Source organism: Diadema setosum, chromosome 1 (genome assembly GCF_964275005.1).
Source record: "Diadema setosum chromosome 1, eeDiaSeto1, whole genome shotgun sequence".
Classification (NCBI taxonomy): domain Eukaryota; kingdom Metazoa; phylum Echinodermata; class Echinoidea; order Diadematoida; family Diadematidae; genus Diadema; species Diadema setosum.
The window spans coordinates 32724769-32749951 of NC_092685.1; the positions used below are offsets into that span (position 1 = coordinate 32724769).

At 36.3% G+C, this 25183-nt stretch overlaps 1 protein-coding gene and 1 long non-coding RNA gene across 2 annotated transcripts in view; both read left to right on the forward strand.

Annotated features, from left to right (window-relative positions):
* The window catches only part of LOC140235540 (AP-4 complex subunit sigma-1-like), a 27478-nt gene continuing 2295 nt past the window's right edge, over positions 1 to 25183 (forward strand). Inside the window, exons 1-4 of the mRNA XM_072315563.1 lie at positions 1 to 224; positions 8107 to 8283; positions 20172 to 20258; positions 24860 to 24928. Of these exons, the coding sequence (XP_072171664.1) occupies positions 8146 to 8283; positions 20172 to 20258; positions 24860 to 24928 (294 nt within the window). The 5' untranslated portion in view covers positions 1 to 224; positions 8107 to 8145. The remainder of the gene's footprint in view (positions 225 to 8106; positions 8284 to 20171; positions 20259 to 24859; positions 24929 to 25183) is intronic.
* On the forward strand, positions 13909 to 16313 carry LOC140229896 (uncharacterized). The gene is made up of 4 exons (XR_011901338.1): positions 13909 to 14105; positions 14733 to 14825; positions 15244 to 15383; positions 16173 to 16313. It is a non-coding gene; the product is annotated as an uncharacterized lncRNA (long non-coding RNA).

Sequence of the window (25183 nt, forward strand, 5' to 3'; positions counted from 1 at the left end):
GATGTATGATGGTGGTCTTGATCTCGTTGAACGAGTCTTATATTTAGGCTTTATAGCGAAGGGTCTTCCAGGAAAAGTGATCACGATTTAGAAACTTCTGAGCAGAAGCCAAATCACCCTGCTGATATCTCAGGCTCTGGACAGACTGGACAACGGATATGTGTGGATATCTATCGACGTAGGCCCTATCGACGTATCGTCAGGATCGTATTTCATGTTGTACAGTAGGTCATGACAATTGACATTGTCATTGATTGTTGCGTTGCGTTGCTTGCCACTTAGCTTTTCTACTAATTCTACATTAAAGGGACTGGGGAGGAGTGTTGGAACCCAAAATGCAAAAGTACTATTTCATGAAGTGAAACAGGCAAAAACAAGGGCCAATGCCTATGAAAGGACTAAGCAATGAAAAAGAACCGATGAAAAATACGGTATTATGAAGATATCTATGATTTTAAACGTGGTAGGCCTAGAGGCCTCTAGCTCTCCGATTACCTACCATGCCTACGTTGTATGGTTAGGGGTCTAGATATCGCGCACGAAAATTTGAAATGCTCTTATAATAGAAGTTATTCCATAATCGTACCTGAATTTCTCAATGAATATCATGAAAATGCAGAAAAATCACCTCCCAGAATCTCCTGATGATACGATGACGGAGTAGTGCGCTGTCGCCGTTTGTATGTCGGACTTTTTTTTATGCGTTCACCTTCTCGGGGTATGTAAAGATCGCGCAGCTGCCCTATGTAGTTTCATGCGTGAAAGTGTCTGCCCCTCTCTGCGGCTGTAGCGTGCTTCGGCTTTCGTAGAATATTATAAACGATCGATCGAACAAATTCCGAATTCTATCGGCTACGATCATACGAACGAGACAAGCGAGACGACACGTCTAGGCTACAACATCCTTAAAAAAAGATTTTAAGCTAAGATAGGTAAATTATAAGGTAAAAAATTGGAAATTTAGTGAAAAATTTGCTCCAAAAAATTGGAAATTTAGTGAAAAATTTGTTTGAAATCAAAATTTCTTACCTGCTTTCTTCTCATGTTTAGCGGTTGTCAGGTATTTTTATTCCATGGGCGTATCGGCAAATTTTGCGCTTAGTCCTACGCGTAATATTGCTTGCTATACGCAGTTACGCTATGCGCGATCATTAAGTCCCTGCGCGAGACCTAGTACCCTTACTATACGTTATACGAGAGTGAATGCCATTCAAATAACACGCAGATGAGGAGTGAAGCAATAAGGACGTTTTAGACCTGATTTCAGCCACAGATTTCGGTGAGTTTTTGACGTAATTAAACAAAAAATCGCATACCGATTATTGAATGATTATCATAATAGATTACGATAATTTCTTGTATTTTAGTTTTCCACGATTAATAAAGATATTCATGAAGGAGTCGCACAACCACACTGAAAAATGACAACGTCTGCGAAGGAATAGAGGTGCGTGCAGCCGTGCGTGTAGTTAGGTGTGATATAGCCATGGCATGGGCATGATACATAGATAGCAGCAATGAAATGGGCGTGTCCGAGAATTTGTGTGGTGAAGTATCATCATGATCTTATATAGTGTGGCATTGCTTGGTTTGCCCTGTTTAGCCCATTTCAAAATGTCATCGAAATTTAATTGTAGAAAAATTCCTTTATCACTTACTTTGTTTTGGTAAAATTTGTAATACCTCCGCCAAGGGAGGAGGTTATGTTTTCGTTTAATACCGTGGGTTTTATGTCTTCGTTTGTTAGTTAGTTTTAAGTTAACAGATTTGATTGAAACTTGCAGGAAAGGTTTAGAATGATACAAGTAACAGATGATTGAATTGTGGTAGTGACCCGAGAATTTTTTTGGAATTTATGAAGGATTTTTTACATTTTGGCAGGTAGGGTCAATGAACTTGGGAGTTCAGGCTGCGCGTATTGAGGTTTGCATGCGCGCACTAAAGTGCGTGCTCTACTCTCTAGTTTCTGCTAGGGCGAGGCGCGCTGTGCAGCTGAGGGTTTATGATGTTTATGATTATATGTTTATGTAACAAAGACTTCTTTTGGGAAATCGGGCGACTATAAGTACGTATGGGTGGAAATCACCGATACATGTATCTCTATGGAAGAACAAGATCAGTGGTGGAAATGAGCTGTACATGCTTGGCGGAGATCTGCGCTCGCAGAGTGCTTCTCTAATTTGTATTTGATTTTACATTATTAGCTGGTATTAAAATGGTTGCATGAAAAAGTCCACATGTTCATTTTTCATTTGAAAGTTAGAATGTTACTTTGGACTACTGGAGTACAGCAAATGTACTCTTTTCAAGTTGATTTTTCAGATCATCTTAAATCCTTTATGAAACACCCCTGATACAATATTTATCATCTGTAGGTACGAGTAGGCCCTAAGCACTAATTAGTAAATACAGTAATAGGTTACCGGGTATGACATAATGTCAAAGCATTTGTTTTATAGAATGCAGTAGTGTTATGTTTTTTGTGGCTGCTTGCAGGGGTGAATCCAGGAATTCCATAAAGGGGGGGCGTGAACAATATTTCTAGTGCTACTTGGGTTTCATCTCATTTTTTTTTTTTATTTCTTTTGTTTTAACAACAAATAAAGAGGGGGCACATGCCCGGTGTGCCTCACTCTGGATCCGCCACTGGCTTGATAGTTATGCATTTCTGTAGTGCATGGTGCTGCTTGTGGATAGGGTTGTGTTTTGTATTGCAACTCTCATCTCGGTGGATCTGCATGCTAGTGGTGTGGTGCATGAAGGCAAGTTCACAGGCTTTAACGAATCTCTGGTATGTCTGTATCACATGTAAAGAGGCAAGACATACATGTACAATGTACATTACAATGATGCTGTTAGTGTTACAGAGCTACCAAGTCTCACGCATTCTGTGTGAGACTCAAGCATTTAGGGCCTGTCTCACGATCTCACGCAAGGGCACCCATTTTTCTCACGCATCGGGAGAAGTCTGCAATTTGTGCCAAAAATAAGGAGCATAGCTCAAAGGATTCAAGTGATAGTTGCAATTGAAGGTATATTTCCCTTTTGTCTTTCAAAGTTAGTAAAAAATAGTCACTTAAGTATGCACCAGATCGCATCATTAAGAGCTAATAATTCAAAAAAGCTCCATACCATGGGAGGGGTGACACCCTCCTCGTTCGCGTGCGCATGCGCGCGAGCGCTGAAACGCCGAGTCATGAAAATCTCACTCATAAAAATTTTTTGAACTTGACATCTCTGGTGTTAATACCAGCTGATATCCACTTTATTCCCTATATGATTTTGTATTAAGCAGAGGATTATGGAAAATGCACACTTAGTGTCTATAACTTCGTTCCACTAGCATTTTAAATAGTGTGATGTATAGTAAGGGTACTAGGTCTCGCGCAGGGACCTAATGATCGCGCATAGCGTAACTGCGTATAGCAAGCGATATTACGCGTAGGACTAAGCGCAAAATTTGCCGATACGCCCATGGAATAAACATACCTGACTTACCGCTCAACATGAGAAGGAAGCAGGTAAGAAATTTTTATTTCCAACAAATTTTCCACTAAATTTCCAATTTTTTACCTTGTACAAACCTACCTTCCCTTAAAATCTGTTCTAAGGATGTTGTAGCCTAGACGTGTCGTCTCACTTGTCTCGTTCGTAGTCGATAGAATTCGTAATTTGTTCGATCAATCGTTTACCACGTGACGTCATCATACACAAGAACAATGTATGCTGCCAGCTACGCTGAAATACTGTTAATAAATGTTGTTTTAAGTCAAATTTTAACACAACGATTATAATATTACAAAGGAATAAATATTTCAGTCTATCGAAGTTGAAGTGTGATTTCAATTTGAATTTGCTTGTGATTTCTTGCGCTAATTTGTGATATATTTGTGACAGGGGAGGGCCATAATGATACTGAAGAAAACAAATTAGATGAGAGTGTGACAAATGGGTGACGAAAATGAGAGGGTGACGAATGGGTAAGCACACACAAAAACACACACACACACACACACAAAATTGTTCATATTTTACTTTTTTCCATTTTATATTACGTGTATATTATTGGTTAAAGTGATTAGAAATATTGTAAGAAAACTTTATAGATGAAAATCATTAACGATTATGAAAATATTAATGATAAAAATAATGATAATAAGAATGATAAAATGATGGTGGTGGAAGTGATAATAATAATGAAAATGATAATGATGATTATGATGATCGATGATGGTGGTGGTGGTAATAGTAATAATGATAATAATAATAATAATAATAATAATAATAATAATAACACATATAATAATAATAACAATAATATACACAAGTTAGGTAAAACAGCTGTTGCTTAACAGGGACAAATAGTAAATCAAGTGAAAAAATTTTTTACGAAAGCCGGAGCACGTTACAGCCGCAGAGGGGCAGACACTTTCACGCATGAAACTACAGAGGGCAGCTGCGCGATCTTTACATACCCCGAGAAATTGAACGCATAAAAAAGGTCCGATATACAAACGGCGACAGCGCACTACTCCGTCATTGTATCATCAGGAGATTCTGGGAGGTGATTTTTCTGCATTTTCGTGATATTCATTGAGAAATTCAGGTACGATTATGGAATAACTTCTATTATAAGAGCATTTCAAATTTTTGTGCGCGATATCTAGACCCCTCAACCATACAAATTGTAGTACTATGTAAAACAATTTTCATTCATCTCCGTAAGCACAGATGTAAAATATGCAGTCTTTGAAGCTCCGTTTTGCTTTGCTTAGTTTTTGGTTGTTAATTTCTTGGCAATGGAAGTACTAAGGGAAAAAAAAAGAACAAACAAACAAACATCAGCAGTTTGAAGAAAGAACTGAGGATAACTCTTCCCCCAAGTTAAAACTTTTCATAATACACGTGTATGTGTAATCTGTCATCATGAAGGTTTGACTCAGCTGTCAAGGTCTTAAAATATTACAAGGAAAGTTTTAATTTACGTCTGTGTTCAGGAAAATATTCTCTCTCTTTTTCCTGGCAGGTGTTGTTATAAAATCACACAATTGTTAACATATTGCTCCAAAAGGGCTATAGCCACATGCAACAGAATCCAAGCCCTGAAGGCATTCTTGTACGCAGAGCTGCACTTTAGAAGCTATTGTGACTTACATCTTGTACTTGGTACCTTACTTACTTTGCTATTAAATTATCCACATTTTCATGAACTTTTATTATACATTAAGTATGCTTGATATGTACAATTTTCTGTATTACTAGAAAAAACCTGATTTTTGTTCCAGGATATACATGTAGTTTCTAATATTTCTGATTTTTAGGTGATCCGAGTATCCTTTCGGATCACCTTCATACTCAGATCACCTTCTGTATCTGTACTGATTCTTTGTTCTTCTTCTTCTTTATTTCTCCTCAATCTCTTCTGCTGTAGTAATAATTTCAAAATTATACCATATATGTATCATGTCCCAAAGACGATCAGTCGACCGTGATGTCTCTATGACGTCATTATATGAAATCACATTCTCATTCATATCTCATTAATGGAATGGAATTTCTCAATGAAATTTACATGTCATATAGTTCAAGTCAAGCCCTTTCTACTCATATTCTCAAAATTCATCTTTACACTTAAAACGTACGCATACGCGCATGGTGAAATGTTGACATGCTCCAATCGAGCTCAAAATTTTTTTGCACACATTTCAGATCATTTGGAGCATTTTTTTTTTGAAAAATTGAAAAAATGGACGGACGCGTACGCGCGCGCGCATATACGCACGCGCAGCTCGTATGCAATAGAAATTCCCCGTTTTTTCACATGGATCTGATGTCGGAAATGTCAAGGAATAATTCTACCAAGTTTCAAGTCAATCCGACTCAATATGACGTCATACGGACCCGTCAAAGTTGAAATTCTGCGCGCGTCAATGGCGATATACAGTGTAACTATGCCAAAAAACAGCTAATTTTAAATCCGATTTTACTCGTCAGGATAGACAGTGACCCCCCATTTTCTTTACATATTCTGAAAGCTGATGACTTGTACATGTCATTTCATGGGTTGGCGATGCTGGAAAAATGATTAAAAGATATCAAATTTCTTAATAAAATAAAAAAGGCAAATTTTCAAAATGATGTCATCAAATTTCAAGTTCACTTGAGCGTATCTCACTTATCCTTTGCCAATTTTCACCCAGATTTCAATATGTTGTAGCATATTAAGTGCTCTTTCATTAATGTAATGTCAAACTTTTGATTTGATGACGTCATCACCTCGTAAAAATGGATTGAAAGAAACCTTGTCAAATTTGACCAGTTTACGTGTTATCTCTATGGGAGTGCAGTTTTTCTGGAAATGAAAAATGACATGACTATCTTTTTCGAGCCCTAGCTCACTTATCCTTCGGTGAATTTCTCCCAGATTTTAATATGTTGTAACTGAGATTTTGGGCTATCACTATAGTACCCTCCATTTTTTCTTACGACGTTGGGATCACATCGAAAAACTTGGTTGAAATTGGCACTTGGCTTCAATGTAGTGTCATTTTGCTTAATACACAGAGCCTATGGGGGATGAAATAGCTCAGTGTTCGCTTTTTTTAAAAACAATTTTTTCTTCTTTTTCTTTAGTTAGTCTTATTATCCCTTCCTAACTTTATCTTTTTCTGATTTTTTTATGCTTCTCCAAATTTCTATACGATACCTTAACTTTTTCTTTATTTTTCTTTCTTTCTTCCACTTTCTGTGCAATAGATCAACAACAACAATGGCTATCAACCCCATATTTTGCACATGTTTACATGTAGTTCATGTCTTGAACATCACTTCATAAAATAACAACTACTTCCTCCGACACCATCTTGGGTAGGTAAATTAGGGTCAAAGGTCAAAAGTGTTTTATCCTGTATCTTGGTAAATACACGTCCTATCTTTCCCACATTTTGCACATGTAAGGAACATGTTGCCAGAATCATTTCACAAAATAACAACTTTTTGCTCAGATGCCATCTTGGCTGTGTAAAGTGGGATCAAAGGTCAAATATACTTCATTCTGTAATCTCATAATTAGTGTACATGGTATCACCACCATATTTTGCACACACATGGACTCGATAGATGGATCATTTTGTAAAATAACGACGCTTTGGTCGGACGCCATTTTGGCTGTGCAAATGAGGTATTATCTCTATGGGAGTACATTTTTTCTGGAAATGAAAAATGACATGACTGTCTTTATCGAGCTCTAGCTAATTTATCCTTCAGTAAATTCCTCCCAGATTTTAATATGTTGTAGATGAAACTTTGGGCTATCGTTCATGCGATCCATATTCTTATTGGAAATTGGGATTACATCCAAAGACCTGGTTGAAATTGACACTTAGCTTCAATGTCGGGAGATATGTCTTTCTTTCAGTGACTTTCTTTGCAGTAGCTCAAGAAAAACATGCCTTTTCACCCCCACATTTTGCACATGTTTAGTCCGTGTCAAGTACATCTTTTTATAAAATAACTACTTCATCAGACACTGTCTTGTGTAGGTAAATTAGGGTCAAAGGTCATAAATGTTTCATCCTGTATCTTGGTGAATACCTGTCCTATCTTTGCCATGTTTTGCACAGGTATAGACGGTGTCGCAAGAATCATTTCACAAAATAACCACTTTTGGCTCAGATGCCATCTTGGGTGTGCAAAGTGGGGTCAAAGGTCAAATATACTTCATTCTGTATCTTCGTTAGTGTATACGGAATTCGGTACCAAAGATGGCAGGTCTGACTCCCTTTTCTAAATGAGAATCCAAACATCACATGGCCAATGTCCCCTAAACACAAATGAAACTGGTATGGTCATGCCTATTGGGATCAGGACTCAAATCATTGATTTCCAAATAGATCGGATTACCTAATTTGTCAGTGTTGACAAATTCCAAATCTAGTGTACTGTGAAATTGTATGTTCTTTCATCTACAGAAACTGGCAGCCCTGCATATAAATGGCAACAGCAGCAGAGCTCTGCAGTCAGATTGAAGTGCATGTACTGTATACAGTATGATTTTGCCAAGTTTTAATTGTTTTGTGTCTTATGATGTAACTTTGTATCTTTCAGGCCTGGTCTGTAGCAGTCTACATAGTTCATACATCAGCCATGATTAGATTTGTGTTGATGGTATCAAGATCAGAGAGAACTTGCTTTGCCCACTATTTTGAACACAAAGATCCACAGGAAAGGACCTCTCTGGAAACAGATTTGATCCATAAGATTCTGGCCAGAAAGACAAAGAATGTAAGTAACAGAGACTGTGGTTAATCCTTTTTGAGAACTTTTGATATTCAGTGGAGATGCATGAATAAATGTCTTTTTTTTTTTCCTTTTTCTTTTTAATGCCAAAATTAAGGTCAGGAAATACAGTGCTTTAAACTGTAACATGCCATGTTCATTTGTGCAAGTTTGCCTCTATCCAGGGTACCATGTTTACGTTTACCAGGGGTGATATTCTGAGACTGTTTTATCTCTGTTGTAAGTCTGTTGTAGCAAATCGGTATTCTGAACACTGTTTTATCTCTCTTGTAACTTCTGTTTTAAATTGTGTTGTAACTTGTGTTTTATCTCGCGCTCTCTTTGCCTGCGCATACCATTGTCTGAAGGTATGCGCATGCGCTTAACTATTCTGAAAACTGTTTTATCTTTTGTTGTAACTCATACCACTTGCAAATATGTGCCTCTGAGATAAAACAGGGTGGAAGGTGTTTTAACTCTGTTGTAACAACTTGCAAGTATACACGTAGCATATATATGCACATAGGTAAAAACACAAACACAAGAACAGAAAGGTTACAGGCACCGCCGGCAGTTTGTTTTAAGCACTAAAACCCAAACACATAAATACAAAACTTCCTATACCAATGCCAAAGACCTTCTTTAAGAACATTTCCTGTGAATTATTATTGTTATATATATATATAAAAAAGTAAAAGTCATTTAACTCTATTTATGGTACCATTTATAACTTTATGATTATTCATCTTTCAAAATATCAAACTTTTGTTTCAATGATTTCACTGTCTTCACCAATAAGAATTCATTTTTACTACCTTTGGGTGTTTCAAAAAAAATATATATATGCTTGTTTTACGAGGGATTTCAAAAAGCGGACGTCGGATATTTTCCCAAATATCAAGAAGTCAATTAATCTTTTGAATCAAGAAGTCAATTAATCTTTTGAATGCCATGAGTGCCATTAACAAACAATGAATGGTTAACAAAACACAATGAGCATGATAATTTCCCATCTCTCTAACAGAAAAGCTTGTACCCCCCCAAAAAAAAAACACCCCACAATAGCACTGCAAGAGCCTATTTTAATTTAGAAGCGTCAAGTTCCACATAAATCATGAAATTTAATTCCTCTCATGAATGCCAAAATTTCAAATAAAAAAACAAACACTCAATTTGAGATGGCTTTTCAAATCCCCCTACAGCGCCAACCATATACATCAAAACCGGTGAGAAGGCATGAATGATCAAGCTTCAATTGTAACTTTATTTTATCTCAGACTCTCTTTAACTGCGCATACCATTGTCCTATTTCTGTGCACGCCTGAGAATTAGCGCTTGTTAAAACGCACATACATGTACACATGTAGTTCAGCAAGGCGCGTTTTGTCCAAGGGAGTAATCTTATTGGATAAAATGTCTTAGATGCTACTTCTAACAGTATTTCTTATTGGATTTGATTATTGCCGTGGGCGTGGCTTTCACGACTTACAACACCGATAAAACAGTTTTCAGAATACCGATTTACAAGTGTTTTAGCGGTGTTGTAAGTCAAGGACTTACAACAGAAGTTACAACACAAGTTACAACAGAGATAAAACAGTGTTCAGAATACCACCCCAGGTAACAAGTGGGCCAAATTCTCACTATCGGGATACAGCCACTGGCAATGCCTATTGATTTCAGTATATTTACAGTGTACTTAATACTGCTTATTATTTAAATGTAGTATTAATACCTCACCAACTAGTTTTACTTGTTTGGCTTTAACAGAAGGTCTAGGTATTGTACAGTGACATTATGCAGAAGCAGTGTGAAAACATTGATAATTCTTTTTTTGATAAACATTGATAATTCTTTTTAAAAAGCTCTCTGCATCATCTTCGGTTGTCGATACGCCACTGAATTTGATATGCTTGCACAATTAGGCATGATCACCCTGAAGGAAAGCATGAACATGTGGCATTTGACTTTCATTAAAAACAAAAAACAAAAAATGAACTAAACTAATTCAAAATCTATTTACCTCAGAATCCAAGTAACGAAAGACATTGTCAAAAAATTCCTTATTTTGTAAAACAAACATGATGAAGTACAGCTCAGTTCCATCAGTAGTACTTCTGTTTAATGCCAAATAGGATATGTATTCAATGTGTCATTATAGTGCTATGATTCTGAATCTATATCATGTTTGAATAACATGCTTTGTACTTAAAAAAAAAAAATTGATATGCATCCAACACAATGTAATAATGTACTAACTCAGTCTACATCTTCTTTTTTATTTGTTTAAATTTCCTCATCTGTTTTGTCCTCTTCTACTTCATCTCTTTAATTTATTTATTTTTTTTTTCAGAACTGCTCTCCTTTGGTGCCTTTCTTTCCTTCTCCCCCTTGCCTTCTACCAGGTACTTTTTCTTCTCTTCTCTTCCTTATCTGTCTCTCTCACTTTCCCCTTTCCATCCCCTTTCTCACTCCGGCTCTATTTCTCAATCAGGCTCTATTTCTCAATCATTTCTCCATTTTCTTCTTGTTCTGTTATCCATTTCTTCGTTGATTGAAAGAATTGTGATATATTGCTAATGATATGTATCAGGATGTAATCAGGCTGAAATTATTTTCTCAAATAATCAAGTAATTAAATGTTTTGTATTACATTTGTCATTCTAATAGTTTATCTGTATGCAATGCCATATCGGTGTATGAATGTACATATTCTAAGGAATATCATAACGATTAAGAATCTACATCCTGTTTCGATGGCATGCCTTGCATTTTTTTGTTTTTGTTTACATGCATGCATTCAACATTGTGATAGTGTAATGATTCATGGTGCATATCATGTTGTAATGACATGTTTTTTGTATTAAAAAAAAAATTTACATTATGTACTGTATTTAATACAATGTTAAAGTCATGCATCATGTTCGAACGACTTTCCTTGTAACTTTCTTTCACTTAGTTTTTTCCCTTCTTTTTTGTTGTCTTTTGCTTCATCTCATGTATTGTTTTATTTCTTGCGCTCTCCTTTGGTGTCTTCTTTTTCTTCACCCCTCGCCTTCTACTTCTACTCCCTTCTCTCCCTGCTCTCTCTCCCTCTATCTCTCTCCCCTCTCCACCTCCTTCTCACTCCCGCTCTATTTTTCAATACTTATTTTTTTTCGATATTTTACCCATCTTACTGTCAATGGCAGAATTGTGATAATAGTGATGAGGTGTATCAGGTATAAAATCAGGTTGGCACTATCTTTCACATAACCCAATTATCTCTGTTTTTATAATATAGTAGACCAGCCAAACCTCAAAAAAGGCTCTAGATAAGGATTCGATGGCATTTTTTGTTATAATGCTCCGTTCTCATGATGAAAGTCTTGCAAAAATACTAAGGAATAGCGTACGGCCGGATGTCAAGCGTATTTTTGCCGAAAAATGTCGGCATATCAAAAATCACGATTTTTATTTTTTTCTTGCATTCAATTCATATTTGAAAGATCTTGAGTTTCAGTTGTCCCTTTTCATGAAATTGCAATTTAAATGTGTTTCCTTAGCATTTTAAAAGGTCATTTTGTACAGCCATATATGGGGCTCTCAAATGTTTGGGTGTTGTTTTCTCGAAATAATATTCACAGATTAATTAACGTTCTGCAAAGTTTGTTTTTCCAAGCTAATTAGATGATCTTCCAAAAGTAATTTAATGTTTTATAAAACTACAAATGCTTCTTTAATTGAATATGTCAATATTATTTCTAGTTTTCTTGAAGAAATTTTTACTTTTAATAAAATCTCTGAACATGTAGGAACTCAGAAAATGCATTTTCGAGCATTTTCCAGTAGCCCCGCGCTGCTTGTGTGCGCGCAAATGCTGAATACGTGTGCGTAGGTAAAGTCTCTCGCGGGACTAGAGCTAGCTGCATATTATGTTTCAGTCGTTGAGCTGGAACCGTGGTGACTGAAAAAGGGACTATATTCCCTTTGAATGTAAGTAAATTAGTAAATAAATACATAGTTCTTTATTGCACTGCATATGGGAAGTTTAAAATCTGTTTTGATCTAACAGTTAGATATACAACTTTGATCTGAGACTTGGTAAATATCAAGGTTCAAGCGCTAGTAGAATCTAACGTTAGGCCGATGTCTTGTGACTGTATTTCGCACCGATCCCGTGGGCATGCCTACCAACCCCCGGGCCGCCACCCGACAGTGCCGGCGGTGCTTGTTAGTGGAACACCGATTATTCCGCAAGGCACGTCTTGACACAGTGCGAAAAGAGGTCTACACATTTATAGGTCTAGGCCTACGTCTAGATTTAGGTGTCTTGTTCGTTCTATCGAGGTTTCTAATCTATGGCCTCATCACATGCAGTTAGACTGAATCCTCGTCTAACGTTAGGTCTAATCTATACGGTTACACTCTCTCCGAGTCTAACTGTCGACATTAGCTATCGTTAGGGGTTACTGTTATGTACGGCTAGCCTACGCCTGTTAATGCCAAAACAATTATTCAATCGGGCTAGGCCCTAATCACAATGAACTTTACCGTTAGCACATTAGCAGAACACTTTGTATAACGTAGTCACGTAGACAGTACAGGCCCACTACTACTAACGTTAGATGTATTTGTAGGGCTAGAGCCAGGTCCAGGGCAAGGGACTGTAATCTATACAGAAGTCTAGATCTATAGAGTCTAATCAAATACTAGACCTGTATAAAATCTAGCGGGTCTGAAGTATAAATAGCTGGCGTCTAGAATTAGGAATAGGATCTAACCTTAGTCAAGATCTGGGACACTGATTCTACCTAACGTTAGAGGTTTCTAATTCTAGTAACCTACTAGATATCTACTAGGCAGTTTTGTTGTAAAGACCCAGCTAACAAGGCCTAGCTAGACCTAAGTTTAGACATCTAGAGGTTCTAAAATCGATGCATATATTATATATCTAACGTTGGGCTAACTTTGATCTAAGTAAAAGTTCACGTTAATTAGATCCAACATTTCTATCTTGATCTAACATTAGAATATCCTAACATTAGCTCTAACGTTAGCAGTCTCTACAGCAGAGGTCTGAGGTTGACTCGATCCACTCTTTATGGTACTGTAGACCTACATGGGTTTAGAAAAAGAGTCTAGGATTTAGGCCTAGGTGTTTTATAAAAGTGAGTCTACAACCAAGTGATCTTTCCATTCGAATATGCCCGAAAGAGAGAGAGAGAAAGTGTTCAGTCCTGACTGCCAACCTCTCCTAATCTGTGAATCATTGTACTCTTCTACTAGTTTACAAATAAGGTAGATAGTCAAAAAGGAACTCTTTAGAAATGTCCTTACTCATATAAAGTACCAACTTCTTATGTTAATGTCTCATAGAATAAAGGTTCATTTGAAAAAAAAATGTAAATATTACATTTTTAATGGATCATTTATACCGACTTACTGAAACCTGAATATCTTTCTTCTTCTTTTTTAAATTTTCAAAAAGCTGAAAAAAAAAAAAAAATCGCATCTCAGTAAAAGAGATACAGTATATATCTATTGTTATAATTGATTTGCATGGGGAATAAAGAAAATTATGTCAATGCCAAGATGCCTTTTCAAAACAAATTTCAAATTGATTTTTTTTTTTTGTTCACTGTTAGCTTATAATGCTCTGCTTTAAAGATGGAAAAAAAATTATTTGAGTCATGTTGATTTCTGTTTTCAGCTAGATGTACCAACAAGTGGACAGACTGAGTCTTGTCTTCAAACTTCGCCAGAGAGAGACATATCCCGACTTGCCAAAATCTAATTGTAAAGTCTGAACTCTTTCTACCTACAACAAAGTGCAGAACAACCAGATGGTAAGAAACGATAAATGTCTGAAATACATTATGGCGGTCTAATTTCAAACATATTTTAAATACGAAGTTACTAAGTGCTTCATTATCAAATGTATCAGTTAAGTGCTCAGTTGAAAATAATGACAAATCTAAATACATTGAGTATTAAGTATTCCTATTCCATTTGAATAAGTTGAAACAAGCATGTTTTCACTTTGACAGTTGCATTACAATACAATGTACAAGTACTTTGCAAACAAAGAGAGGAGAAGAATTTTATATCTCCATTTATATACAAAGGGGAGCAAATCTATATGATCAAGTGTGTATTCTTGGTTTTTTTTTTTTTTTTGGTATATTCATTGCATGTTCTATTGTAGAGGATCATATGAAAGAATGGTATTCTATCCACTGAAGAGGAGATGATATAAAGATCAAACATAAATGTAATCAAGTAAGATATTATATGTAATGAAATATTTCTCAACCATGTCAAATGGAAATGGCCGTGGCACAAGTGTTTAATGTGTGCACAGATGAAAATACGTCTGTAGTCTCAAATCAATTTACTTTCCATTATTATTATGTTGCGTTAAGTATGATGTAAGGGTAATATGCTGTGATGTATTGTTCTTTATTTTTATCAAGGTGTCAGCAACAAATGGACATGCTGAGTTTGAGATCACATCCACTAGAGTGAGGGGGAGATAGAAAGATGTCTTGACTGCGATGAGCTCACAAGTAAGTGTCAACGATTTGAAATTAGGAATATTATCTCATGAATACAAACCGATTTATGCAAGGAAATCATATCCTAATCCACATACAAATGAGAGCATGATAAAATCAAATATTTGTGCACAGGAATTATAGGTGTCAAGATGACTTCCATCCTATATAATTAATTTTCAGTAAGATATGGCTTCAGAGCATCAAAGATGATAATAACAATGACAAGATTAATGTATTACATGTAATACAAATTAATGTTGACAGTGACCTGAAGATCCAAAATCTCATACTAAGGGATTCATGAGATCGTGATGATTAATTCTAATTCATAATGAATGTGTTTGTTTTTTGTTGCAGTATAAGTATCCTGTTTCACTCATAAAAATGATGAATTATTTAAGTTTTTGTTAATTATATTTTCGACCAGGATTAGCACAAAGTGGACAAAATGGACCCTGCAAACCACAGCCAACTACGGACAAGAGAGAAGCAGAAAGAGACAGATGTCCTGACTACCAACTTCTAATCTGTGCATCCTGTACCCTATTTCGAAAGGAAATACGGGAGGTAAGCAATAATGCATGTAAAATGTAAACCCCAAATAGGTTGGAATATTTTGTCAAGCCTTTGACATCTTGACCAAATTTTTGACTGTCGATCGTTCATTGGGCAGAAAATTAATGCATGATTTGCTAAATGAATGCAGTACTGCATATGCATGTAGTCAATCACTCCAACAACCAAGATTCACATGAATTAGCTGATTTTTTTTTTTTTTTTTTTGAGCCTCTGTCAAAGATGATTGCAGGAGTCTTTATGTTGTTGCAGTCATCCATTCACACCGTGGCACATCTGTCCTATAGATTCTCATCTTGCAGTAACTTAACATGTACTCAGCAGATCATCTTCAAATTTGGTTTTATACAGAAGAGATGATTACCTGGGCCTTGTAGCATTTTAGTTTCTGTTGTGATTTTGCCGCTGATTGTAAATTACATGGAAACCCTGATTTCTATTGACTGTAAAGCATTGCTACCATGGTATTGTATTTACCTTTGGATGGCAAAGTTACCATAACCTCTAAGCAATTTGACTTTGATTAGGTATGAGAGTATTGATGTGAAAGGTCACCGGGTTATCATATGCACGAAAGTGTTGAATGTATCCAGTTGCAGTATCAGGCAAGCACTACCTTGAAATTCTTCTGAATGGAATAAAAAGTTTAATGGACAGAATTGGATATTTGGATCATGAAAGTTTCCTACATTTTATATTTCATTGTGTACTCACGGTTAAATTGATGTAACAATGTAGACAGATGTAACACCATTCTTTTCTCTCTCTCTCTCTCTACAGAAACAACCCTGCTAGGCTATCCGGTCCGCATCCAGATTCCGTATGAAGGATGTCATTAGAACCTGAACTTCCATGTGGAATGCATCCATCTAAACTTCTCAAATGTAATCACAATGTGCTTTCAGGACTATCATATAAGTTGAATACAGCTATATATATATATATATATATATATATATATATATATATATATATATATATATATATATATATATATATATGTACATGAAAGACATGTGTATATATTAGGAATTTCTACTAATCCAGATTAAATGCTTCTTTTCTAACCATTTTTGTTCTTTTTTTTTTCTTAGTGATGAAGTAAAACAAGGTCTGATATCAAAATGTGCTCAACAGTACTTGGCAAACAGAATTTACAATATGATTTGATACAGATCTACTTCCAATTTTGATTGCAGCATTAAAGGGATGAGGGATGGTCTACTTTTGGTTGAGATGGGGGCTGAGATGGAGATTTTGTGAAATAATGAGAACCCTGTTATGAAATATTAAAGAGTAAACAATACCAAGAGGAATTCCAAATTTATTTGTTAAAAATTGGTTTTGAAAAGGCTGAGATGTACGAAAACAAAGAGGTCCTAATAAAAGGTGGCACCCACTTTTAATTATTATTCTGTGTCACTTTCTTAAAAATTTCTCGGCCATTTCAAAACCAACAACTTTAATCAAACAAACTTCAGATTACTCTAAGAATTTGATGCTCTTTCATATTTCATAAGTTGTTTTTAATTTGCTTGCAAAAAGTTAAAGTCTGAATCTCCATCTCAACCAAAACTATACCATGCCTTTGAGACTCACGGTTACAAGCCGCATACTAGTAGTTCATGGAAATTGATCCTCTTATTTCCTTTGAAGCCCAAACGCCAACATTTTAATCCTGTCAGATTGGAATGTCTATTGTTTTTGGTTTTATGGGGGGAGTCAACAAAGGGAAGTGAACTTTGCCTTTCTTCATCAGATGGAGGAAAATATATGACATGTTGGCCAGAAAAGAAAAAGAAAACTGCATATTGAAGTGTTTAAAAAGAGAAAACTTCACAAAGGAACAGTTCGTGAATCTGAAGGGAAATAGCACAGAGCATGTTTTTTTCTAGTTTAAGATATGAAAGACATAAGTAAAAGGTTCCAATCCAAACACCAAGTACAAGAAGTAGTGAAAAGGAATATGATCTGGTCAAGATGTATGTTTTGCCAGTTTTTTTTTTTTTTTTTTTCACATGTGCCGTAATTGTCATGATGTTGGTAATACTGCAATATATGTTAGCTATTCAGGGCCCCAGCAATGTATACTGGTACTTAGAATAAGGGAAAGTATTAGAGGGTAGCAATACCCACGTATTTTGGAGAGGTGATTTCTTTTTTTTTTTTCTTCTTCTTCACTGAGAGACAAATACTCAGTACAGATATCTTATCACACTGGTCTGCGGAACACAAAAATGATATCAGACTAAAAGCAGAATCTTAAAAATTTGGCAGTCACCATTCTAATTTAGTTGTACAGTGACGAAAGTTCAATGCAACAGCGTACAGTCATAATTAGCTAGGATATGTAACCACAAACTGTGAAAAAGATAGAGATATTGAAATATTGCCTAAAGAGAAAATTTTGCTTTTCTTACTGGTGTAACGTTTGTGATGGTGGACACATAGTATATGTCACATAAAAAAAATGAGTTTATCAATGCAGTTAATGTAGTCAGCGCAATTTGTATTGTTGATTTTCAAAGTCTTTGGATGTATGTCACAGAGATTTGTTCATGATAAAAATTTTCACTGAGGACTCATTCTCTTTTAATGCTTTTAATCATTAAGAAGATTGCTTTCAGATGGAATTTGTGTTTTTGTTTTTAGATGTCCACAAATCGAGACTGAGGTTCTTATTTATATTTTGCAGGATTCAAGCATGTTCTTACTGTGTATGGTATTTCTATCAGAATTTTGGTAACCAGCAACATTGATGTCAAGTGCTGCTATTCTAGTAAATGTACGCTAATGGCAAATCATTATTTAAAAAAAGAGAAATTGTCCCGTTTACTGTTTACTGTATTTCATTGTGTGTTGATATAGTCCGTGAACGCTGTTTGAGACGGTGGTTGCGGGCGTGGTGTGCACATTGTGTAGTACGTTTTGTTGGTTGACTGGGAATATAGAGTGTTGGTGATAACTGAAATGATTTTTTTTTTCACAAAGATGTGATAATATAGAAAAAAAAATCGAATTGCAAACAAACAATTTGTTACATGTCTGCTCCAAGGACATAGAACTTGGCTAAGGATAAATATAATCTGTACTATAGACTAGATAATTTAACCGACTTAATGATGGGAAGGGGAAATGAGGCTGTTATTGCATTGTACGCATTTCAATTCTAGTTCTTTTTTACTTCTTGTTTTCTTTTTTGAGAGTGATATTTGCCTTACTTTTTCACACAAGTATCTGGGGTACATATATAATATTCTTATGTCGCCGAATAAGTGTGCGTTCCAAACAACGTTCATGTAAACAATCAACCATCATAAAAGAAACATTTAGTAAGTCTTCGGGAGGATAGATCAAAATAAAATGCAAACACCTCGCCTTAGAACATTACAAAAGTAAAAGTGATTTCGTGCCTATCCCTTGCAGGGCTGCGTTTCAGGGCCTGAGAATGCAAACTATATAGCATTGTATTGATAACCATGAATTCCCAAGCATTCTCGGGGGAAGGGGTGAGTATGCAGGATGGGAGATTTGGTATCGTAATTTTTCCCAGTAAAACGTGATTTGTTATCACGGTTTCCATGACAACCATTTCCAAACAGAGTAAACAATTCATATATAACTCTTAGGTTTCATTGTTAAACATAGATTAGTTAGATTGATACATTTTTCACACACACACACACACACACACACACAAAAATGTTTCAACACTTGTACGTTTTATAATCATGAATATTTGAAATTTTCAGGGAGTGACCTAATAATGATCAGTTGCCATGGTAACAACACTAATGACCACCCCTCTTTGTATTTTTTTTTTTTGTGCAAAGAAGCACATTTCAGTCATATCAAGGTGCCACAAAGGGTTTTTGCAGTCAGCTATTCAACCTGTCCATTGACGTCGCCGATTATGTAAGATAATATACTTACACGCACTATACCATACACAATATATATGGGCATACGCTATACATTCGATTTTTCATTCAAAATGCGCGTCCAGTAAAAATACATCGTCCCATTTAGGATAACATAAAACGAGTTATCTTTCGCCTTATCTTATAATTTCTTTGCTGCATAACATATCAGAACATATATTATATTTCGAAAAAATAAAAACTTTTGAATAGATTGATTTAGGTAGTGTAAAAAAACTTTGAAGTATTGGTAGATTTTACAAAGTACAATTTTGAGTAAATCACGGTTTATATTTCATTGCGCCATATATGTGCGTGTAATATTCTACATTCAAATGTATATTAGTCAGGTTCTAAACTTGAAATGGAAGATAACACATTTCTAGTTTGAAAGGTACTTATCAACCATTACTTATTTCGATAAAAAAATAAAAATCGTGATTTTTGACATTCTTTCAAATTTTGGGCTAAAAAAGGCATTTTTTGGCAAAAACGCGCTTGACATCCGGCCGTACGCTAAAATTCAGTATTTTTGCAAGACTTTCAGCTGGGAAACTTAGCATTAACAAATTTTGCCGTCCAAAGTAAAAAAAATCGTCTTGGCTGGCCTACTAATATGAGCATGATTTTTATCATTTCTACAATTTTTATTTCCTGATAAAAAGGTTTTCCTTGTGTATATCGTCTCTCTTTGTACTTTTATCATTGTAAATCAAACACAGTTCATCCATTAGGCTGCGAAGTTTGATAATAATTAAACCCATTCAATTCTGTTCAATTCGATTTAAGCAGTATATTTATACATTAGTATTAAATGCATTCATTGTGGTCCTGTTGTCTTTTACATATAACGTTTCAGTGTTCCTTCTTCAACTATCATGATGTGAAGATAGTGTTTCACCAGTTCACATCAGTCTTCGTGATACTTGGCGTGGATGAAAGTGAAGTGAGTAATGTCTTCGTATGGTCCATTGTCTTCTTCACATCTCAAACAAATACTCTCCTTCCAGTGTACCCCATCAGAGAGAGAGAGAGAGAGAGAGAGAGAGAGAGAGAATAATAGAGAATTGTTGCAGTAGTAAGCATGCAGAATCTTAAAATGGACATTTCTTTCTGTTGTATAATGACTACAAATTCATATTGTGTAGTGTGAATTGTGAAGAGAAAACCTTGCCACAGGATAAGTGTACAAGCATGGGTGTATGCAAGGGGGGTCGTGAGGGTCGTACGACCCCCCAAAATGTCAGAAGGTCCACATTTTTGCAAAATACACATTTTTTCTGAGGGCCTTTCTACAATGACCTAAATGAAAAAAAAAAAAAAATTGACCAGGTACCAGCAAAGAGTCCAAAAACCTTCACCAATTGCTCGACGTAATTCTAACCAGGGAGGTGTAAGAAAAGGAGAGACAACTCGTTCGTAATTCATGCAAACACATGTTTGGTTTCAAAGCATTACAATGGGATGTCTAGCATTCCACTATAGGCTTTGAGTCATGCTCTGCACCGCTCTAGTTGTAAGGCGAAGTTCGGAGATGAAGAACGCATTTCACCTTTCGTTGAATTACAAGCTTTATTCCACCGTAAGATTTTAAATGAAATACTGGAATTGATTAAGAGTAGTTTAGGAAAGAATTCAATATTATAAACATGTATTTCTAGTTTCTTCGTAATGCGCAAATCGAAATGAAATGAAAATTAGGCCCTCTTAAAAACCTAATATTTTTCTATAATGCGCACATTTCCGCATGTTAGTTTTCTATCCTTTAATCTGGGATATTTTGATCTTTCAGATAAAGTACTCCGCTAAAGCGTGCACCAGCGTGCTTTTAAACTATTTGCTGTTAAAATTGTCAGTTGTACACTGCATTTTGATTTGCTGCTCCAATTCAAGGTACACAAATTCATTGTTGCCATCACATTGAAAGAGAGAGAGCAAAATGCAGTGGGGGCAAGTATTTCTAGATGTGAGAGCACTAGTCCCGATTATTGATGCTCTCTTTTGTCAAAGCACCTGATTTCCACCTGTAGTTAAGCGCATAACTTCTCGGCGGTGCCGCACATCCTTCAAAGGAGAGCAGGAGTTGTCTCTCCTTTTCTTACACCTCCCTGTTCTAACCCAATTTCAGCCATTCTGACAGTGTGACACTGAGTCTGCCATCTGCTTCAAGACGCGCTGCAATCAATTTTCGTGTTTCCCAGTAACTTATCGCGCACAACTGGCTGAAAGTTACTCGCGTTTTGTGCCGCCTTTCCTCTATAGGCTAGACCTACTTTGTGATGAACAGCAACACAAACCTAGACATGTCACAAGCAGTTGAACTGCACGCCAGTCAGGTCAGTACTTTAGTACTGTTTGAACTCACATAGGCTACCTTGCAGCTTCGTTACTGTCAGTGAGCTCTAGTGCTATGTACCTCCATAGACTACAAAGGCACACAAGTGGAAAAAGACGTGACAGATTCCATGCTTTAGCCATTCAGATTATCCCTCAATATTCATCTTCTTACCTTTTTTTATTGAAATGTTTCTGAAATTTTCCACCAAAAGTATGCACCAGACCATTGAATTACAATTGTAAAATGCAGTTTCTAAGCTCCCTTGTGTGAGAGGGGAACCCCTCCCATCCCCTCCCAGCCCTTTCCACCTCCGTATATAGTGACAGCTAGTGACTGGGAAAAACTCAATTCCGACACTTTCATTGTGCTGAATATTTGTTTTTCACCTTTTTTTATCGAAAAATAACAATATTCTTAATATTCCCCCAGAAAATGTGCTGCAGAAAGTTGAATTCAAGTCTAAATAATACATGTAAAAGCTCCCTCATGTGGAAGGGGGGGGGGGGGGATAACACCATCCTCCAGGTCTGTCCATCCCCACAGACTTGGTACACATCCCCATTGAAGACGCAGACAAGGAAAAAGAGGTGAAAGATACCATATAGATTAGTCTTGAACATTCCTTGTTCTACCTTTTTGATTGACAATTATACAAAGATTCAACCAAAGTGTGCACCAGATCATTCAATTTCAGTCCTAAATATACGAAAGAGCCCTCATGTGGGAGGGAATTACCCCTTTCCAACCCCCCAACCCCCATTTGGTCTATCTCCACTGAAAAAGTGAAGACACACACGCGGAAAATGAGGTGACATAGACGACATTCACATTGTTCTTGCGAAACATATTCTACCACAAGTGTACACCGGATCGTTCAATTTCAGTTATCAAAATGCAAAAAATTTCTCATGTGGGAGGGAAATTCCCCCTCCCACACCCTCCCCCTTTGGTCCATCTCCATAGACTTTGATAGTACACAGTGAAAGGACGTCAACGTGGTTTAAAGAAGAAGGTGCCAGACACCACAGTTTAGCCCTTCACATTGTTGTTAAATATTATTTTTTCTTATTTTTTTTTTCTGTTTGTGTGAATATTAACCCCCAAAGTATGCATCCAGATCATTGAATTCCAGTTCTAAAATGCAAAAGCTCCCCTTGAGGGAGGGGGACACACCATCCCCTTCTGTAGGCCTGTATCTCCCCTGACTTTGTAGCACACAGTAAAGACGCAAGTATGCGGAAAAAAGAGAGGTGACAGACCCCTCAATTTAGCCATTCTTAATATCCTTGAATATCTATTTTTCTTACTTTTTGATTGATAATTTTCTAAATATTTCCCGAATAAGAATGCACCAGATCGTTAGATTTCAGTTCAAAAATTGAAAAATCACCTTTCTGTGGGCCCACACCCTCCCCCTTCGGTCCATCTTCTTAGACTTTGATAGTACACAGTGAAAGGATGCAGACATGGTGTAAAGAAAAATATGTCAGACACCACAATTTTGCCCTTTACATAGTTCTTATGAATATTGATTTTTCTTACATTTTTGATAGAATATTGACCCCCGCAGTATGCACCAGATCGTTGAATTTCAGTTCTAAGAGTGCAAAAGCCCCTCCCACACCCTCCCCTTCTGTCCATCTCCCCTGACTTATTAGCAAACAGTGAAGATGTATGGGAAAAATGGTGACAGACCACTCAATTTAGCCATTCAGATTATCCTTGAATATCTATATACACTGTAGTATATTTCTTGCTTTTTGATTAACAACTTTCCAAATATTTCCCCCAAAAAAGTGCACCACATTGTTGAATTTTAGTTCTAAAAATGAAAAATATCCTTTGTGTTGGCCCACACTCTCATCCTGCTCATCTGCTCCCTCGCTTTGTGTACAGTGTTTTCCATAAATATTGAACATACTCTTGCCCCCCCCCCCCCCCCCCCCGATTTTCCTGTGTATGGCCTAGCTAGTATTATCAGGGACATTCGAATGCACGCGTATGCGCCTTGCCATATTTTCTTAGCATACTATCTTTCATTGCAAAAAGGTCCAAAAAATTATGATCACGACCCCCCCCCCCCCAAAAAAAAAAAAAAAAAATTCTGGATACACCCCTGACAAGTACACTCAACCTTGCCCAAATCGAATCTATTTGGACTAAAGAAATAGATTGGAATTAGAGAAAACTTGACTTGGGAGATTAAAATCAATAGAATATAAAGAGAAGAGGACTTGAAAAGACCTTCGACTTAGGCGATGATTCTTATGTGAGGTTGACTTAACCCTAACTAGGCCCCCCCCCTCGACATTCTGCGCGATGTATCGCTAACGCGAAAAGCTATCGCAGCGAAGTTTCATGACTGTTTTCTTTTGAGTCTCCCGCATCTTTTGACACCAAATTTGCGATGCCCGGGCACGCGGTTGCGAAGTTGCGCATAAATATGTACCTGTATGTCAGACCAAAAATTGCTCAAAAACATGAATTTGTGTACAATTTCCATGCAAACAGTGCTTACAGGCAAATTTCATAAAAGCATGATTATTTTGGGGTTTTATTGATTAAAATCAATTAATAGCATATTTTCTTGTTTGGAACAATGTCACGGACAAGTGTCATTGAAAAAACAATGAAAAACATAAACTCAAAAAAACAGAAGTACATAAGAAATTCAAAAAACAATAAAATACCTAAGAAAATTTTTTTTGAGCTTTATTTAGTGATTTATACCAAATTGTCTGATTTCATGTATCATTATGCATAAATTAGCATAATTTAGCATAAATGATAATTTTTTAAAAATTTAACTTTGTGGTACCGTAGATTATGTCATAGGCAATCAGTGTGCCAATTTTCGTCGCGATCACGCGGTCGACGGCCGAGATCGGGGGGGGGGGGGGGGCCTGGGAGGCCCCCCCCCCTCCCCTCGGCTCTATGATCTACCTAAATAGCCGGCCTAGTTAGGGTTAAGCAAGGTTGACTCTAGCTGCTTATAGACAATTTTAGTTGCTTGCACTGCACAAATGTAACTCTGCAAAGTATATTTTTAAAATATCAGTGGTACATGCATTTATTGTCATGAACTGTCATAATCTCAGAGATATCTGTATACAGCAGGACTTGGTAACTTCAAGTTTCATGTGACTTTAATCTATGATGTTTTCTTGCCCACTTTTATGCCTTTCATTTTGTGTTATTCTTTACCTCAGAACGAACTAGCGATACTGGAATTCATTCAACTTTTTGTAGAGATTCTAAACAGCTATTTTCCTAGAATGGTAAGTTTACAAATTAATCACATTGTCTTTTGTTACAACATACCACCTGTTATGAGTGCCACTGATTAAGTTGTCATGCCCATTTTGTGTTTTTGCCAGTCTTACTGATACTCCTAAAAAAGTTGATGAATACCAAGGTTATCAAACATCAAATATCTCACATAATCACTAGGATGCCCTATTAGATTATACAGTCTGACAGCTACAGCTTTCTTTGCAAATTTGATTTTCTAATTTGTATTATTATTCTAGCAT